We start from the raw sequence: 15,973 nt of genomic DNA, 5'->3' as shown, positions 1-15,973 counted from the left end.
GATCATTTTTTATGAAATCTAATAGATCTAGTGAAGGACCTTCAATTCTCCCTTCACTATTACTATGGAATGCACCATAGACCTCCCTCAAGTCCAACAAGATCCACCTCACAAAATCATGAAAAAATGAAGTGAAAGCAACCTTGTCTTTTCTTTTTATTTCCAAAATTTGCAAAGATAGTGTGACTCAAAGGCGCTATTTATGTCACATATTTTTCCACTTGTTAGGGTTTTGCATCAGTCTTTTTGCATTGTGATGCAAACTCCAATACTTTGTCACATTTTACATCGTTGCCCCTTCATTTTTCATCTTGATACTCTCAAATTGATAATTTTTGCAACAAAAAGTGTGATAATTAATTATTATGATTATTTCAAACAAAAATATGATTATCCTATGCAATTAGTTTATTTTTCATTATTAACAATAAGAATGAGTCTTACGAAGTTAAGTGAAAAGATTGTCTTCAATTATACTAAGAATTTGGTTAGATTCATAATTAGGGATGCTTAGTTCAAACACATTTGGGTTAGGCAGACTGGTCTAAACATGGGTGGGTTTACTAGGGATGACATACATGAACCTTGAGAGGCCGCCTAGTCTAAATATGGGTGGGTTTACTAGGGATGACATACATGAACTTTGAGAGGCATCTCTTGGGGTTTCCCCACAACATTTTCATTATATTAAAGAATAATAATTAATTAATCAAGAAAGAACCCTTCAGGTAATAGTCCTAAGTACATTAAGGGCACTTAAAATTTGTCATCTAGTACAGGTTCATGTCCAAATTCAGTGACAATGTAATTTGAATAAAACTCATTAAGACATTAAGTTCCATATGATAGATTTGCCAATTGAGTTTATTTGAATAAAACTCATTAAGACATTAAGTTCCATATGATAGATTTGCCAACCGAGTTTATCTCTAGCAATTATGAAGAGTGTTATGTGTCATCCTCCTCACCAAGATTTCAATTCTTGCACCACCCTCGGATTGAGGGGAAGTGTCTAACTATTTCGTATGAAGTATATTTCACTAACCAAAAAATTTCAATATAATAAACTTCACTAAATTAATGGAAAATTATTAATAATTATAATTAGCAATTCATTGAAAATTTTAATATTAATCAAGCAAACACATAATGCCATTGAGTATTATAACTTGCTTTTATTTTTTAACATTCTTATTATGACAATGGAAGGATGGAAAATAGCATTCTCATGTATATGCTAAAAACACTTTCTATTGCATTAAGAGTAGTAGTGAGCTGCTCTACAAGAAAGTAGGGAAGAGAAATTATCATGAAGATATGTTTTATTAAAAAATTAAGAAAATATAAATACACTCCATCTTAAATAACACAAAATTAAATTAAATAAAAAAATAAAAATATTAGGAAAATATAAATACACTCCATCTTAAATAACACAAAATTAAATTAAATAAAAAAATAAATAACAATCTAGAAAATAAATAACAATCTAGTTTGAGATGAATCTAGAAACTAGAATTTATTCAGCATCAAGATTAAATCCGGATAGAGGATAGATCTAAGCAGGTAGTATTACAATAGTATTTATGGAAATATACATGCATGTGTGTGCGAGAAATGGAATCATCTGTTGCATAAAATGAGCGAGGAAGAGAAAATTCGAAATGAAATGGCTGAATCGCTGGGCAACATGGAATTTGCTGGTGTGAAGATGTCCTGTTGAGAAAGCTTTTCGACGACCCAGCTCATAGAAGGTCTCTTATCCTTTTCTTCCTGCACACAGAGCAGTGCTGTTCTCAGGGCTCTCTCGACCTCATCCACATCAAAATCTCCATGCAACTTGGGATCCCCTACTTCCTCAATCGCTTCTCCCTTCCTTCGTCATTACAGACACCCACTATACCAACTGTCCATAATTTTGGACTGTTAAACCGATAACGAGCTTCGTCCCGTCACCGTCTCTAAGAAAACAATCCCGTAGCTATAAAAATCCACCTTGGCTGTGATTGGCCGATTCATCCCCCATTCTGGTGATAAGTAACCCCTGGGCCCCTCCAATTGTGAAGGAGAATGCCTGATCTCTGTCTACGAGCTTTGCTAACCCAAAATCAGAAACCCTGGGACAAAATTTCATCTCCAGAAGTATATTCTGGGGATTGATGTTACAGTGCAGAATCCATTCCAAACACTCTTCATGGAGGTAGACTAACCCCATGCCAGTGCCCACTGCAATCCCAAATCATTATTTCCAACCCAAAACTTTATCATCATTTTCTGCGAACAGATACTTATCCAGAAACCCGTTTTCAACGTACTCAGAAACCAGCAGCCTGTGATTTCGCTCTGCACAGAAGTCAACCATACGAACCAAATTCATGTGATGGACTTTCCCAATCATATTCATTGAGTCATTTCTGCCCAGAATTGATCATGACCTTGGGATACTCCTTCCAGTTGCTTCGCCGCTACCACCTCACCAGCTGGAAGCACCCCTTTGTACACATTCCCAAACCCTCCTTCCCCCAGTTTTACTCGGAACTTATCGGTCGCTTTCTTCAACTCTGCAAAGCTGAACTTCTTGAACCCCCCAGGAATCACTGAGTAACCTTGAAGATCATAGCGAGAAACTCTATATTCTATAAACATATACAGCCATCCAAGTATTATGCAGACCAGTTCTGCAACACCAAATGAAATTGCAAACCCTAGCGTATATTTCACAACGCTGCTTCTCTTTTGCTTCTTGTATTGGCCTGTCTCTGTCACAGTGGTAGTCAAAGCCGAACAATTTAATGGCTGAGATGCACTGGTAGAATTAGAAACAGAAAAATCATTGTTAGAAACTTTGATATACATGTGGTTCAAAACACCAGTAGATCGAAATCCATTGCCAAGAAAAGCCTTAGGGTAACAAGCTCCTGTGCCATCCAATCTATATGCAAAAGCTTCACATTTGCTGTCATTCATGCACAGAAATTTGCAGTTTTCAAACGTGGTCTCAGTTTGATAGTAACTTAGATCATAGCCATAATAATCTGTATGTGGAAGATAAACAAGCTTTGGACTGGACGAGCTCAGTTGTTTCAGTTGTTTATTGCACTCGCAACCTTGGAACCAATCTGTGGAATCATTCCTGTGAAAACCAAAGGGGACAGATACAGCCGGGAACAGGGGTGTATATGCAAAGACCGTTGATACCACAGAGGCCATAAACAGAACATTGATCAGAAATAGCCATTCAAACAATATTTCGTGTACCTTTCTCTTCCACCAAGCTGTATAGTCTGAGGTTTCCATCCATGTCCAGAGTTAACCTTCTCTTAGGGACTTCTCCATAATCCGAGGCCTTCAAGGTAAAGTCGTCGCTTGACTAGAAACTACCTAGGTTGTTAAACACCGCTTGGCGGTTGCTATTGTATGGGTTTCTGCAGTTCTGAAAGTTTCCCAGGCGAGGAGTTGGCCAGCAGTTGCTTGATATGACTCATCCCTCGAAAATTAGTCGAATAACGCTGTCGCTATCAAAATACAGACGATAGTAGCCTCTGTTAAAAGTGGATTTCCCTTTTCTGTATAGTAACTGCCCTGTGTTATTATTGAGGGACTGGAATGGAAGAAGAGTATCGGTTGGATACTGGGAGCTTTCCCACAGAAACTGATCACCAGAAGAGCTGCGTAACACTAGATTTCTTGTTTCTAGAAGAACAACCTTTTTGACATTCTTGTTACCGGTGATGGTACTCCACGGAACGCTACCATCTGCATCCCAGAGAGCGAGGTTTCCATATTTTTGCAGATAAAGACAGGAATGCCTTCCGTTGATTTACGTACTATGTTGGCTACCCAAGCCATTGTTCGGTCGGGTGTCTGAGTATACCATATGGCAAAAGCATAAGCATTGTTGCCCACTCCATAAAATCCAGCAGAGAAAGTTTCATTGGGAGAAGCCAGGCAAGTTGTGTTCTGTTCAGGAGTGAGTGAAGAGCCCAGGCTCAGCCGATCTCTTTTAGTGGTGCACTGATTGTTGAAATTGGGAATTCCAGAAACAAGCCTGCAAGTGAAGATAAGATAACATAAGATAATAATTTTTATGTCCAACTAATAACCATAAAGTACGTCAAAGGGACTGTTGAGTACACTGATGTATATACAAAACTGGAGAACCAAACAGTCTCCTATAAAAGATACAATGCATGAAGTAAATCAACATCTAGCCCTAGCGGAGAAGATCCAGGGGCTAATAGGTTCAGACCCATCTCTCCTAACATCTAAGGCTAAATGAATAACACTGAAGAAACTCAACAAACTCTGTTGGCCCGACGAGGAGCCGATGGCACGTGCAAGCTGTCCACTAAATTGTTTACTGGGGGGTTCACACGCTGCTGAACGGTGAAGGATCTAGTCCGTCTCCCAGGAATGGATCTGAGACCGAATTGTTGCTGAGATCTCATGTGGCAGGGTGAGGTCCCACAGATCCTCACTGATTTGGAGTCTAGATACGAACTGGTATCAATCGATCTCTTGGTGCCCCTGTCTAAAGGTAGTACTCTGAAAAATGTCGTGATCCTCTGTGTGGGGTCTGGTCTGATGGGATGTTGAAGAATATGCACTCGGAACCTAAGAGCCCCCTGCATATATAGGGCCAAACATCTCTGATCTTGTTACCGGAGAAAGTCGGCAAGGGTCCGAGAATCTCTGAACAAGCAATGAAACCTTCCTCTGACCTCGTAGTAGACAGGGCATCCAAAAATGAAGTGCACCTCGGTCTCCACTTCCTGTAAATGACATACCTAGCAGAATCTGTCTAGTCTATTCCCCTGGTGGTCTGTCTCTACCCAAAGTCTATTAGAGCCTACTCTGAACTGGCCTACTCTGTCTCTACCCGAAGTCTATGAGAGTTTACTCTGAACCAGCCTAGAGGAATGCAAAGAACATGAAACTAGTGGTGAAACGTATACTGGGGTCGAACAATGAGCCCGTCTCTCAACTCCAAGAAGTGCTCAGCATACAAAGTCATCTTTGGACGCAACCCTCTTGGAGGATTGACCCAGGTGAGACATGTGAGCTGGTTACAGAACAAACATCAGCAGATTCACTCTGTGTCTTCCATTATGGTCAAGCTGAACCCCAATCTGCTCGAAACAGAGGAAGGCGATTGTTATCTTGGCTGCTGTAGAATGTCTGAAATCCTAATGACTTAGGAACTTGTCTTGTTGTTGATACTCTGAATCTCAAGGAGGTCATGACATCTTCAAAGCCATTCAGAGCAGAAGATTTTTGCAGTTTCTGAGTACCAAAGGCGTCATCTTTTACATTTAACCACTATCAAATTAGAATTGTTCTTACTCTAGTATTAGACAGGGCATCTTAATTGGGCAAGAATAAGGGCGTGCTCAAGAAAGAACCCTTGAGCTAAAACTCCCAAATACGTTGAAAACATACAAGTTCATGTTCAAATTACATTGTCAACATACAAGTTCATTTTCAAATTCAGTGACAATGTAATTTGAATAAAACTCATTGAGATCTATAGGATAGATTCAACCAAGTTATCTTTAGTAATTATGAGGAGTGTTTAGTAATTATGAGGAGTGTTATGTGTTATTCTCCTCACCCCAGTTCAGTTTTTGCATTGCCTTTGGATAGAGAAGAAGTAATTAAAATTTTCTTATAAAGTGTATTTCACACGCCAAAAAATTTCAATATGATAGTAATGGCAAAAACTATATAATAAAATTAATTTTTAAATTTAATATGATAAACTTCCTTAAATTAATGACAAATTATTAGTAACTATGATTAGCGATTCATTGAAAGTGTTAATATTAGTCCATTGAACACAGCGATGGCATTGAGTGCTACTTAAGTATTACAATTTGTTTTTGTTTTTTATTTTTCAATTAGAATATTCTTATTACCAACAATGAAATGATGGAAAATGGCATACTTATGTATATGTGAAAAACACTTTTGCATTGAGAATAGCGAGTGGAAAAATACTTTCTATTCTATTGAAAATAGTGAGTGGAAAAATACATAGTGAGATGCTTTACAGTATAGAAGAGAAATTATCATTAACATAATGTTTTATTAAAAATTTATAAAAAATATATTAATGTTTTATTAAAAAATTATAAAAAATATATAAATACACACATTTGAAACTACAATTAAATTAAATAAATATATATATATATATATATATATATATAAACATTTCGGGAAAAAAAAACACTATACATTCATCTTAAACTAAACTAGAATCTCTAGTACCAAGATTTATACCTCTTAGCACTTATTAAATCTGGATACAGGATAGATCTAATCAGGTTACATTACAACAGCATTTATGGAAATACACATCGAGAAATGGAATACTCTGTTGCTAGGCTGTTACTGCATAAAATGAGGAGGAAGAGGATTGACCCTCTATTGAGGAAGAGAAAATTCGAAATGAACTGGCTGGGTCGCTAGGCAACATGGAATTTGTTGGTGTAAAGACGTCCTGTTGAGAAAGCATTTCGACGACCCGGCTCATGGAAGGTCTCATATCCTTTTCTTGCTGCACACAGAGCAGTGCTGTTTTCAGGACTCTCTCCACCTCCTCCAAATCAAAATCTCCATGCATCTTAGGATCCACTACTTCCTCCATCGCTTTCCCTTCCTTCTTCATTGCAGACACCCACTGCACCAAATGTCCATAATTTTGGAGTGCTAAACTGGATAATGAGCTTCGTCCAGTCACCATCTCTAACAAAACAATCCCGAAGCTATAAACATCCACCTTGGCTGTGATTGGCAGATTCATTGCCCACTCTGGTGCTAAGTACCCCCTGGTGCCTCTGATTGTGGAGAAGGAGAATGCCTGATCTCTGTCTACCAGCTTTGCTAACCCAAAGTCAGAAACCTTGGGACAAAATTTCATGTCCAAAAGTATGTTTTGGGGTTTGATGTCACAGTGCAGGATCCATTCCAAACACTCTTCATGGAGGTAGGCTAACCCCTTGGCCGTGCCCACTGCAATCCCAAATCTTTCTTTCCAACCCAAAACTCTATCATCGCTTTCTGCGAACAGATACTTATCCAGAGACCCGTTTTCAACGTACTCATAAACCAGCAGCCTGTGATTTCTTTCTGCACAGAAGCCAACCATACGAACCAAATTCATGTGATGGACTTTCCCAATCATACTCACTTCTGCCCAGAACTGCTCATGACCTTGGGATACTCCTTCCAGTTGCTTCACCGCTACCACCTCACCATCTGGAAGCACCCCTTTGTACACAGTCCCAAACCCTCCTTCCCCCAGTTTTACCGTGAAGTTATCCGTCGCTTTCTTCAACTCTGCAAAGCTGAATTTCTTGAACCCCCCAGGAATCAGTGAGTAACCTAGACGATCATAGCCAGGAACTCTATATTCTATAAACATATACCGCCATCCAAGTATTATGCAGACCAGCTCTGCAACACCAAATGCAATTGCAAACCCTAGCGTATATTTGACAACGCTGCCAGTCTTATGCTTCTTGTATTGGCCTGTCTCTGTCACAGTGGTAGTCAAAGCCGAACAGTTTAATGGCTGAGCTGCACTGGTAGAATTAGAAACAGAAAAATCATTGCTGGAAACTTTGATATACATGTGGTTCAAAATACCAGGAGATCGAAATCCATTGGCAAGTAAAGCCTTAGGGTAACAAGTTCCGGTGCCATCCAATCTGTAGGCAAAAGCTTCACATTTGCTGTCATTCATGCACAGAAATTTGCAGTTTTCAAATGTGTTCCCAGTTTGATAGTAACTTAGATCATAGCCATAATAATCTGTATGTGGAAGATAAACAAGCTTTAGACTGGACGAGTTCAGTGGTTTATTGCGCTGGCAACCCTGGAACCAATCGGTGGAATCATTCCTGTGAAAACCAGGGGGGCAGATACATCTGGGAACAGGGGTGTATATGCAGAGACCGTTGATACCACAGAAGCCATGAACAGAACATTGATCAGGAAAAGACATCCAAACAATATTCCATGTACCTGTCTCTTCCACCAAGCTGTAGAGTCTGAGGTTTCCATCCATGTCCAGAGTTAATCTTCTCTTGGGGCCTTCTCCATAATCTGAGGCGTTAAAGGTAAAGTCATCGCTTGACAGGAAACTACCTAGGCTGTTAAACACCGCTTGGCGGCTGCTATTGTATGGGGTTCTGCCGTTCTGAAAGTTTGGCAAGTAAGGTGTAGGCCAGTAGTTGCTTGATATGCCTGATCCCTCGAAAATTAGTCGAAGAACGTTGTCGCTATCAAAATACAGGCGATAGTAGCCTCTGTTAAACGTGGTATTCCCTTTTCTGGATATTAACTGCCCTGCATTATTATTGAGGGACTGGAATGGAAGAAGAGTATCGGTTGGATACTGGAAGCTTTCCCACAGAATCTGATCTCCTGAAGAGCTGCGTAACACCAGATTTCCTGTTTCTAGAAGAACAAGCTCTTTGACATTCTTGTTACTGGTGTTGGTACTCCACAGAACGCTACCATCTGCATCCCACAGAGCGAGGTTTCCATCTTTCTGCAGGTAAAGACGTGACTGCCTTCCGTTGACAGGTACTTCTCTGTTAGCCACCCAAGCCACTGTTCGGTCGGGTGTGTGAGTATACCATATGGCAAAAGCATAAGCATTGTTGCCCACTCCATAAAATCCAGCAGAGAATGTTTCATTGGGAGAAATCAGGCAAGTTGTGTTCTGTTCAGGAGTGAGTGAAGAACCCAGGCTCAACCGATCTTTTTTAGTGGTGCACTGATTGTTGAAATTGGGAATTCCAGAAACAAGCCTGCAACTGAAGAGGAGAAAAAAACATGTGAGCTGGGTACAGAACAAACGCCAGCAGATTCCCTCTGGCGCTTCCATTATGGCCATGCTGAACCCCAATCTGCTCGAAACAGAGGAGGGCGACTGTTATCCTGGCTGCTGCAGAATGTCTGAAACCCTAATGAATTGGGCACCTGTGTTGCTGTTGATCATCTGAGTCTCAAGAAGGTCGTGACATCTTCAAACCCATTCAGAGCAGAAGATTTCTGCAGTTTCTGAGTACCAAAGGCGTCATCCTTTACATTTAACAACTAGCAAAGTAGCATTGTTCTTACTCTAGTATTACGCACGGCATCTTAATTGGACAAGAATAAGGGCGGGCGGATGACATCCATGAGCGGAAGAAGATTCGCTGAGCCGATTACGCGGAGATTGAATTAGCAAATGTATGCCGATGTTGAATTACACATTTCTATCAATAAGTTTTTAAATTTTTAATATTAATAAGAACGAGCGCACCATAAAGTATCAATAAGCATTATCTTATTTTTATTTTCAAGATACATTTTAAAAAGCCGTATGATCCACTCAACAAAATTATATTATTATTATTATTATTATTATATTAATTAAAAAAATTAATATATAAATTAAATGTATAGATAATTAAAAAAATTACATAACAAAAAATTATAATAAACTAACCATAAATATATATAGAATCAAAAATAGTTGGAAAGATTTTTGTAATTAATTTTAAAAAGTTATAATTATATTTGAGATAAATCTCAATTATCTATTTTTAATTATTATTAAAAATATTTTATAAATATTCTATAAAGATTATGTTTTACTATCCATTAAATAATTATTGATAAGATAAGATAAGATAAGATAATTATATCTATGTCTAACTAATGACTATAAGTAGATGAAAGGGACTATTGAGTACAATGATGTCTATACAAAGGGTGACAACCAAACGGTCTCCATCAACATCTGGCCCTAGTGGAGAAGATCTAGGAGCTAATAATAGGTCTGAGTATCAGACTTATCTCTCCTAACATCTGAGGCTGAATAAATAACACTAAAGAAACTCAACAATTAATAAATATAAAATATTGCTATTAACTATCTAAAATAAAAATTAAATTAAATGGTTAATAAATGGGAATATATATCAATCCATAATAAGCATCAAAACACTTAAAATATTTTTGATGATGTTAAAATATAAAAACCATAAAATTATAACTTTATTTTAAATTATTATTACATTATTATTAATAATAATAAAAACAATATATAAGTTAAACATATATCCATTTGAAAAAACATTAAACTAAATTGTTAGATCTTAGATTTTTGTGATCCACATTGATAATGAGATTATCTTTAGAATTAATCACATTATTGAGATTTGGTGGACATTTTGAACCAACTAATGTGTTGAAGAGAGATTCCATACAGGCTCGTAGAGTATTGTAATTAATGGAAAAAAATGTTGGTTCATCCTCGAGGCAAAGGAATAATATGACTAATATGATTTATCCTCGAGACAAAGGTCGACTTTTATCCGAGTATGAACCAACTAACATTAGTTGGTTCGAAACTTAGATCAAATCTCAATAATGTGATTAATCTGAAAAACAATCTCATTATGAAACTAAATTGTTATACATGAAGATTAATCTTATTTTACTATAGAAATTTTTAATTGATTACAATATCATGGGCCAATACGATGACTTATTAATCAAACATTAAAGTCTCATATAACACTTGTTATATGACATTTTTTAATTAATCAATTTAATTAAGAGGGAGAAAAACCATAACTATTTTAGAAATCAATTTTACCATTTGATTTGTATATATTATTAAGAATATTTTATAAAAGCTAAATTTTATTATTAAACTTAATAATTATTAATAATTATATTAAAATTCTAAAAACCCAATTCTAAAATAAACATCTCTTTCGATTTAAAAATATTATACATTAATATTTTAATATATAACTTAATTTTAAAAATAATAATAAATAATAATTAAAAAAATTTGGAAGGTTCTATTAACCCAATTGAAACGAAACCCAATTGAAACGAAACGGTAAATAATCAAAAAAATATTATACATTAATATTTTAATATATAACTTAATTTTAATTTTAAAAATAATAATAAATAATTAAAAAAAATGGAAGGTTCTATTAACCCAATTGAAACGAAATATTATACATTAATATTTTAATATATAACTTGATTTTAATTTTAAAAATAATAATAAATAATTAAAAAAATTGGAAGGTTCTATTAACCCAATTGAAACGAAACGGTAAAATTAACTAATTATAATGTTATAAAACTCTCAGGGCGACGACTAGGAAAATGAGATGTGAATGACTTTGGGTTGTTTTTATTCCATGTTACACGAAAGACCACTTGGCAATCCAAACTCAAATATAAATTTTCCTTTTGCTTTTTAGTTTCTCATGATGGAACATAGGAATATCAAGAAAAATGGTGGAAATCCTCACTTTATCATCCAATATAAAGTATCATATAGATATATTAAAAAAATAAAATTATATTTGTAGTTTTTCATAAAAGAAAAAATATTGATTTTCATTAATATGAATACATGGGCTAATATGTGTCACTGATAATCATTATAGAAACAAAATCCACAAAATATATATTTTAATGTTTTTAATGTTCTCAACTATACCATAAACAAAAAACTAAAATATTGATTTATATGTATTCGTAGCTAATTCTAATATAATATAAGCCTCTAAAATAATGACTAGCAACTAGTACTTTCAAAGCTTAATAATATGTCAGGGAAAAATGTATCAAGTAAGAAAAACACAGAAAGATTTATGCAACAATTAATCCAATTTCAGTGTCCCCTCTTCCAGTTATACACTATTAATAAGAACTTTGAAAAAATGTGTTTGGCAAAGCAAACAATCCCTTTTTTGGATAGGTCATCTACAATAATATTGAATTCTATGAAGATGTGACAATGGGATATACATGAGGAGCTCTAGAGTCCATTAATACAATCCATCTAATACAGCAGATTGGAAACTTCCAAATTGACATTACCATTCAACCAATCAAATACCACTTTTGCATAATAATAAATACCCAGAGAGTTATTATTTATTATAATAATAATAAATAATAGTTAAAAGAAAAAGTTTGGAAGGTTCTATTAACCCAATTGAAACGAAACGGTAAGCATTGACTAATTATAATGTTATAAAGCTGTCAGGGCAACGACTTAGGAAAATGAGATGTGAATGACTTTGGGTTGTTTTTATTCCATGTTACACGAAAGACCACTTGGCAATCCAAACTCAAATATAAATTTTCCTTTTGCTTTTTAGTCTCTAACATGGAAAATATAGATTTTCCTTTTGCTTTTTAGTTTCTAATGATGGAAAATTTCAAAGAAAATTTCAAAAAAATATTTAATATCAAGAATAATTGGGAAATCCTCACTTTATCATTCAACATAAAGTATCATATTTGTGTTTTTCTCACTTACTACCCTACATTTAAATTATATATATTAAAAAATTAAATTATATTTATAGTCTTTTATAAAAGAAAAAATGTTGAATTTCATTAATATGAATATATGGATTAATATGTGTCATTGATAATCATTATAGAAACAAAAGCCACAAAATGTATATTTTAATATTTTTAATGCTCTTAACTATATAAAAAACAAAAACTAAAATATTGATTCATATGTATCTGGATTTCAACCAATAACCTAAGTACGTGAAACCATTTTCTAGTGTACATGTATGCATATTAAATATATTAGCTATGACCGATAAAACTTCATCATCCTTAGAGCACTTAATCAAGGCTGATTTGTGGTTATTCGCAATAAGCCCCAAGGCCTAACCATAACAAGAAATAATATGAAATAAGATTCGCCATTGATGGATTGAAACTTGTCCAAATAACAATACATCATCTACAAATAGTAGATGAGAGGTAGCAGATCCCCGACATACTTGTATACCCCAGAATAGACCATTATTTTGCGCCACCCTTATGATGCGACTAAGACCATCCATCACCAGTATAAATAACAAAGGGGACAAAGCACATCCCTGGCGAAGCCCACGATAGGGGCGAAAAAAAGATGTGGGTGAGCCATTGATAAGCATAGCATAATTAACTGAAGCAACGTAGGCCATAATCCAATTAGCCAAAATCTATTTAAGGCCTATTTTGAACAGAGCCATCCGAAGATATGACCAATCAACACAATCATAGGCCTTATGGAGATTCAATTTTAGTATCAAGGCATCCTTTTAATGAGCTTTAATAGAATGTAAGCATTCTTGAGCAATGGTAGTAGCGTCGTGTATTTGATAGTTCTCAATAAAGCCAAACTGTTCCTCGAAAATGTACATAGACAACTTCTCCTTAATCTTGTTACCAATAACCTTGAAAATCAACTTATATGTGATATTACAAAGAGAAATAGGATGAAAATCCCCAAAAGTATTTGGATTTGTAGTATTTGGAATAAGTGCAATGAAAGTAGATTTGATCGCTCCATCCACACTATAGAACCCTCTGGATTCCTCCACCATATTCAAAAGGTTTGATCCCATTATATCCAAAAGTGTAGAAAATTTTCAAATATCCAACCATCAAGGCCAGGGCACCTATCTTTAGAGAAAGATTTTAGGACATAAGAAATCTCCTCCAATGTGACGGGACTATCAATTTCTTGGTTATCTCATTCTATGAACAAAGTAGGATATAATACAATGAGATGTAGTTGTTTTTCTATATCCACATCAGTCCTCTCCATATAGATCTTCTAAAAATAATTAATCACCTCCATTTGTATGTCCCTCAAATTGAAAATGTGAACCCCGTCCTTCGAATCGATATGCCATATAGTATTAATGGAGCATCTATGAGAAGCAAATTTCTGAAAGAACTTGATATTTCGATCACCACTAGAAATCCAAATGGCTCTACTTTTTAACCGTTAAGTATCTTCTTGAATCTTTAAGACATTCATTTTTTGGAGTTCCAATTCTTTCAATAAATCAATCATTGCCTAGTCCGGACAATCTAGATTCAAAGTATTGTGAATATAGGAAATTTCCTTATCAATGTCCGCTAGATCTTGTTTCATACAAATATTTTTCTGTTTTTCCCAAGAAATAACAATTTTCTTGAGAACCCACAACTTTTCCATAATCGGGTACATGGCCAATTGACTTTGTATAGACCCAAGAGACTACCACGAATCCCGAACTAGGTCATAAAAACCCAAGTCATCCAGCCATGTCCTATTGAACTTGAATGGAATGTCTGTCCATGGTGATTCTATCGTGTACTGTAGAATAATGGGCGAATGATCTGATAACCTTTCATGTGAGATCAAAGATCTGGCATTACCAAAGGATTCCAAAATATTCTCATGCATCAAGAATCTATCCAATATCTTGCCAATATAGTCCCCAACCACCCTGTCATTTGTCCAAGTAGGAGAAAATGGTAGCGGTTTTATATCCACTAAATGATTGTTGTAAAATAGCTCTTGAAAGAAGGAACCCAAAGAATCTAAGCAACCCTTTGACCCCAATATCTCCTCCCCATACATAGTCAAATTATAGTCACCTGCCATAATTAGAGAACCAACTTTCAGAATCCCACATGAACCTATTCTGACCAAAACTCCTTCATGTTTCGATATGGAGCATAAATGTTGAGAAAATTGATGCGGGATTTGAAACTGCGCATATACCTAGATAATAAAATACCTACAAAAAAATTATATGCTCTTCAAATAAACCAGGAAGAATCCCACATAGCAACGAGGCCACCCAACATGCCACAAGGTTCAATCGTCGCCAAACACCACCCAGGGCCTATGGATTGAAAGTATTGCCTGAGATAGTCCATGGAAGCCATTGTCTCTTGTATGAAAACAATCTTAGACCCAACAGATAGAATAAGATGACGTAGGGATCGTTTTTTGGAGGTGTCCCCTAGCCCGTGGATATTAAGAGAGAGGAAATTCATGATGAAACCATGGAAATGGGCTTGTGCACTCTAAGGGCCCATTTAGATACTGACTCGATGATGGGAACCTCACATAATGCATCATCACTCCCAAATTTCAGAGATCTGGCTTTCGAAGATTTGGAATGTCGATGACATTTACCCCTCCCAGATTTCTTGCGAGTAGTAATATTCTTAGTCGAATTAGGGCTAATGATAGGAGATAGATTAATATCTTGATCCTTACTAGTAATGAGAACTAAGTCCATATCAGAGCTGTGCATAAGAAATGATATGTTACTCTTGATCGAATTCCTGAGAGATGAAACTAAGCGAGAAGGGTCATCATCTTGAGGGCGGAGAGTGACACCCCATAATAGATGTGGTTGTTCAGAATGATAGGAGTCACCCAAAGTATTGGCCTCCAGAGAGGGAGGAGGAGGATCATCAAATTTATCAGTAGGTCATGATGTAGATTTTGGCTAGATAATTAAATTTTTAATACTATACCTACAGGAATCCAAAGCCTCATCAACACCATCTGTCGAGGATGGGTATGCTGAGGAAATAGGATGTTGGGTGAGGGATACACAACCATTGGAAGGAGACTTATGAATTATAGGATTACCTTGAATTTTCGTCGCTTCTTCTTCAAAGGATGACACCGGATGAGAGCACTTCCAGTATTGTGTTGTAGCACGCTTCGTCGTCCATGTTTTCAATTGTTGTATTAGTGCCCATCCAGATTTCAAAACTTAATTAATTCTTCCAGTCAATATGACTCAATTTTCATATTTTCGATATCATTTAGAAATTCATAGTAAATAAAGCAAAGACGTGTGTACTGAATTTTCATATTGTCAATACCATTTAGAAATTCTAGTAAAGAAAACAAAGACACGTCTTTGCATTGTGGATTAGTTTCTGGAAATTTGTTTCTTGTGTAAATTAGCTTGTTCAAAATAATAAAATATTTAATATGGATTAGTTTGTGGAAATTTGTTTCTTGAGGAAATTTGTTTGCGCAAAACAATAAAATATTTAATAAATTGTGTTTCATAGGGGATTCCTTGCTGGTAATTTGGATGTTTTTAGCTCTTAATATAAACTCTGATCT

General features: G+C 35.7%; 3 protein-coding genes across 3 annotated transcripts; all 3 read right to left on the bottom strand.

Moving 5' to 3' along the window:
• Positions 1–1,623: 1,623 nt before the first annotated feature.
• LOC149165158 (G-type lectin S-receptor-like serine/threonine-protein kinase At2g19130) lies at positions 1,624–2,215 on the bottom strand. The gene is made up of 2 exons (XM_089429726.1): positions 2,043–2,215; positions 1,624–1,876 (listed from the first exon to the last, which is right to left on the bottom strand). The coding sequence occupies exons 1-2, from the start codon at positions 2,213–2,215 to the stop codon at positions 1,624–1,626; spliced, it is 426 nt and encodes a 141-aa protein (XP_089285852.1).
• A 27-nt stretch (positions 2,216–2,242) lies between these two features.
• LOC149165157 (putative receptor protein kinase ZmPK1) lies at positions 2,243–3,210 on the bottom strand. The gene is made up of 2 exons (XM_089429725.1): positions 2,436–3,210; positions 2,243–2,343 (listed from the first exon to the last, which is right to left on the bottom strand). Exons 1-2 carry the CDS (start codon positions 3,208–3,210, stop codon positions 2,243–2,245), a joined length of 876 nt encoding a protein of 291 aa, XP_089285851.1.
• A 3,029-nt stretch (positions 3,211–6,239) lies between these two features.
• Positions 6,240–9,045, bottom strand: LOC149165156 (putative receptor protein kinase ZmPK1). Its single transcript, XM_089432257.1, has one exon. It carries the CDS (start codon positions 8,903–8,905, stop codon positions 6,383–6,385), a length of 2,523 nt encoding a protein of 840 aa, XP_089288383.1. The 5' UTR covers positions 8,906–9,045; the 3' UTR covers positions 6,240–6,382.
• Between the last annotated feature and the right edge of the window lie 6,928 nt (positions 9,046–15,973).

The sequence above is a fragment of the Pinus tabuliformis genome, chromosome 5_1, assembly GCF_031772625.1.
Source record: "Pinus tabuliformis cultivar Carrire ecotype Pingquan chromosome 5_1, CPIR1, whole genome shotgun sequence".
In the NCBI taxonomy this organism is placed as follows: Eukaryota; Viridiplantae; Streptophyta; class Pinopsida; order Pinales; family Pinaceae; genus Pinus; species Pinus tabuliformis.
The sequence above is the reverse complement of the archived record's forward strand: the minus strand, read 5'-3'. Positions and strand labels throughout refer to the sequence as shown.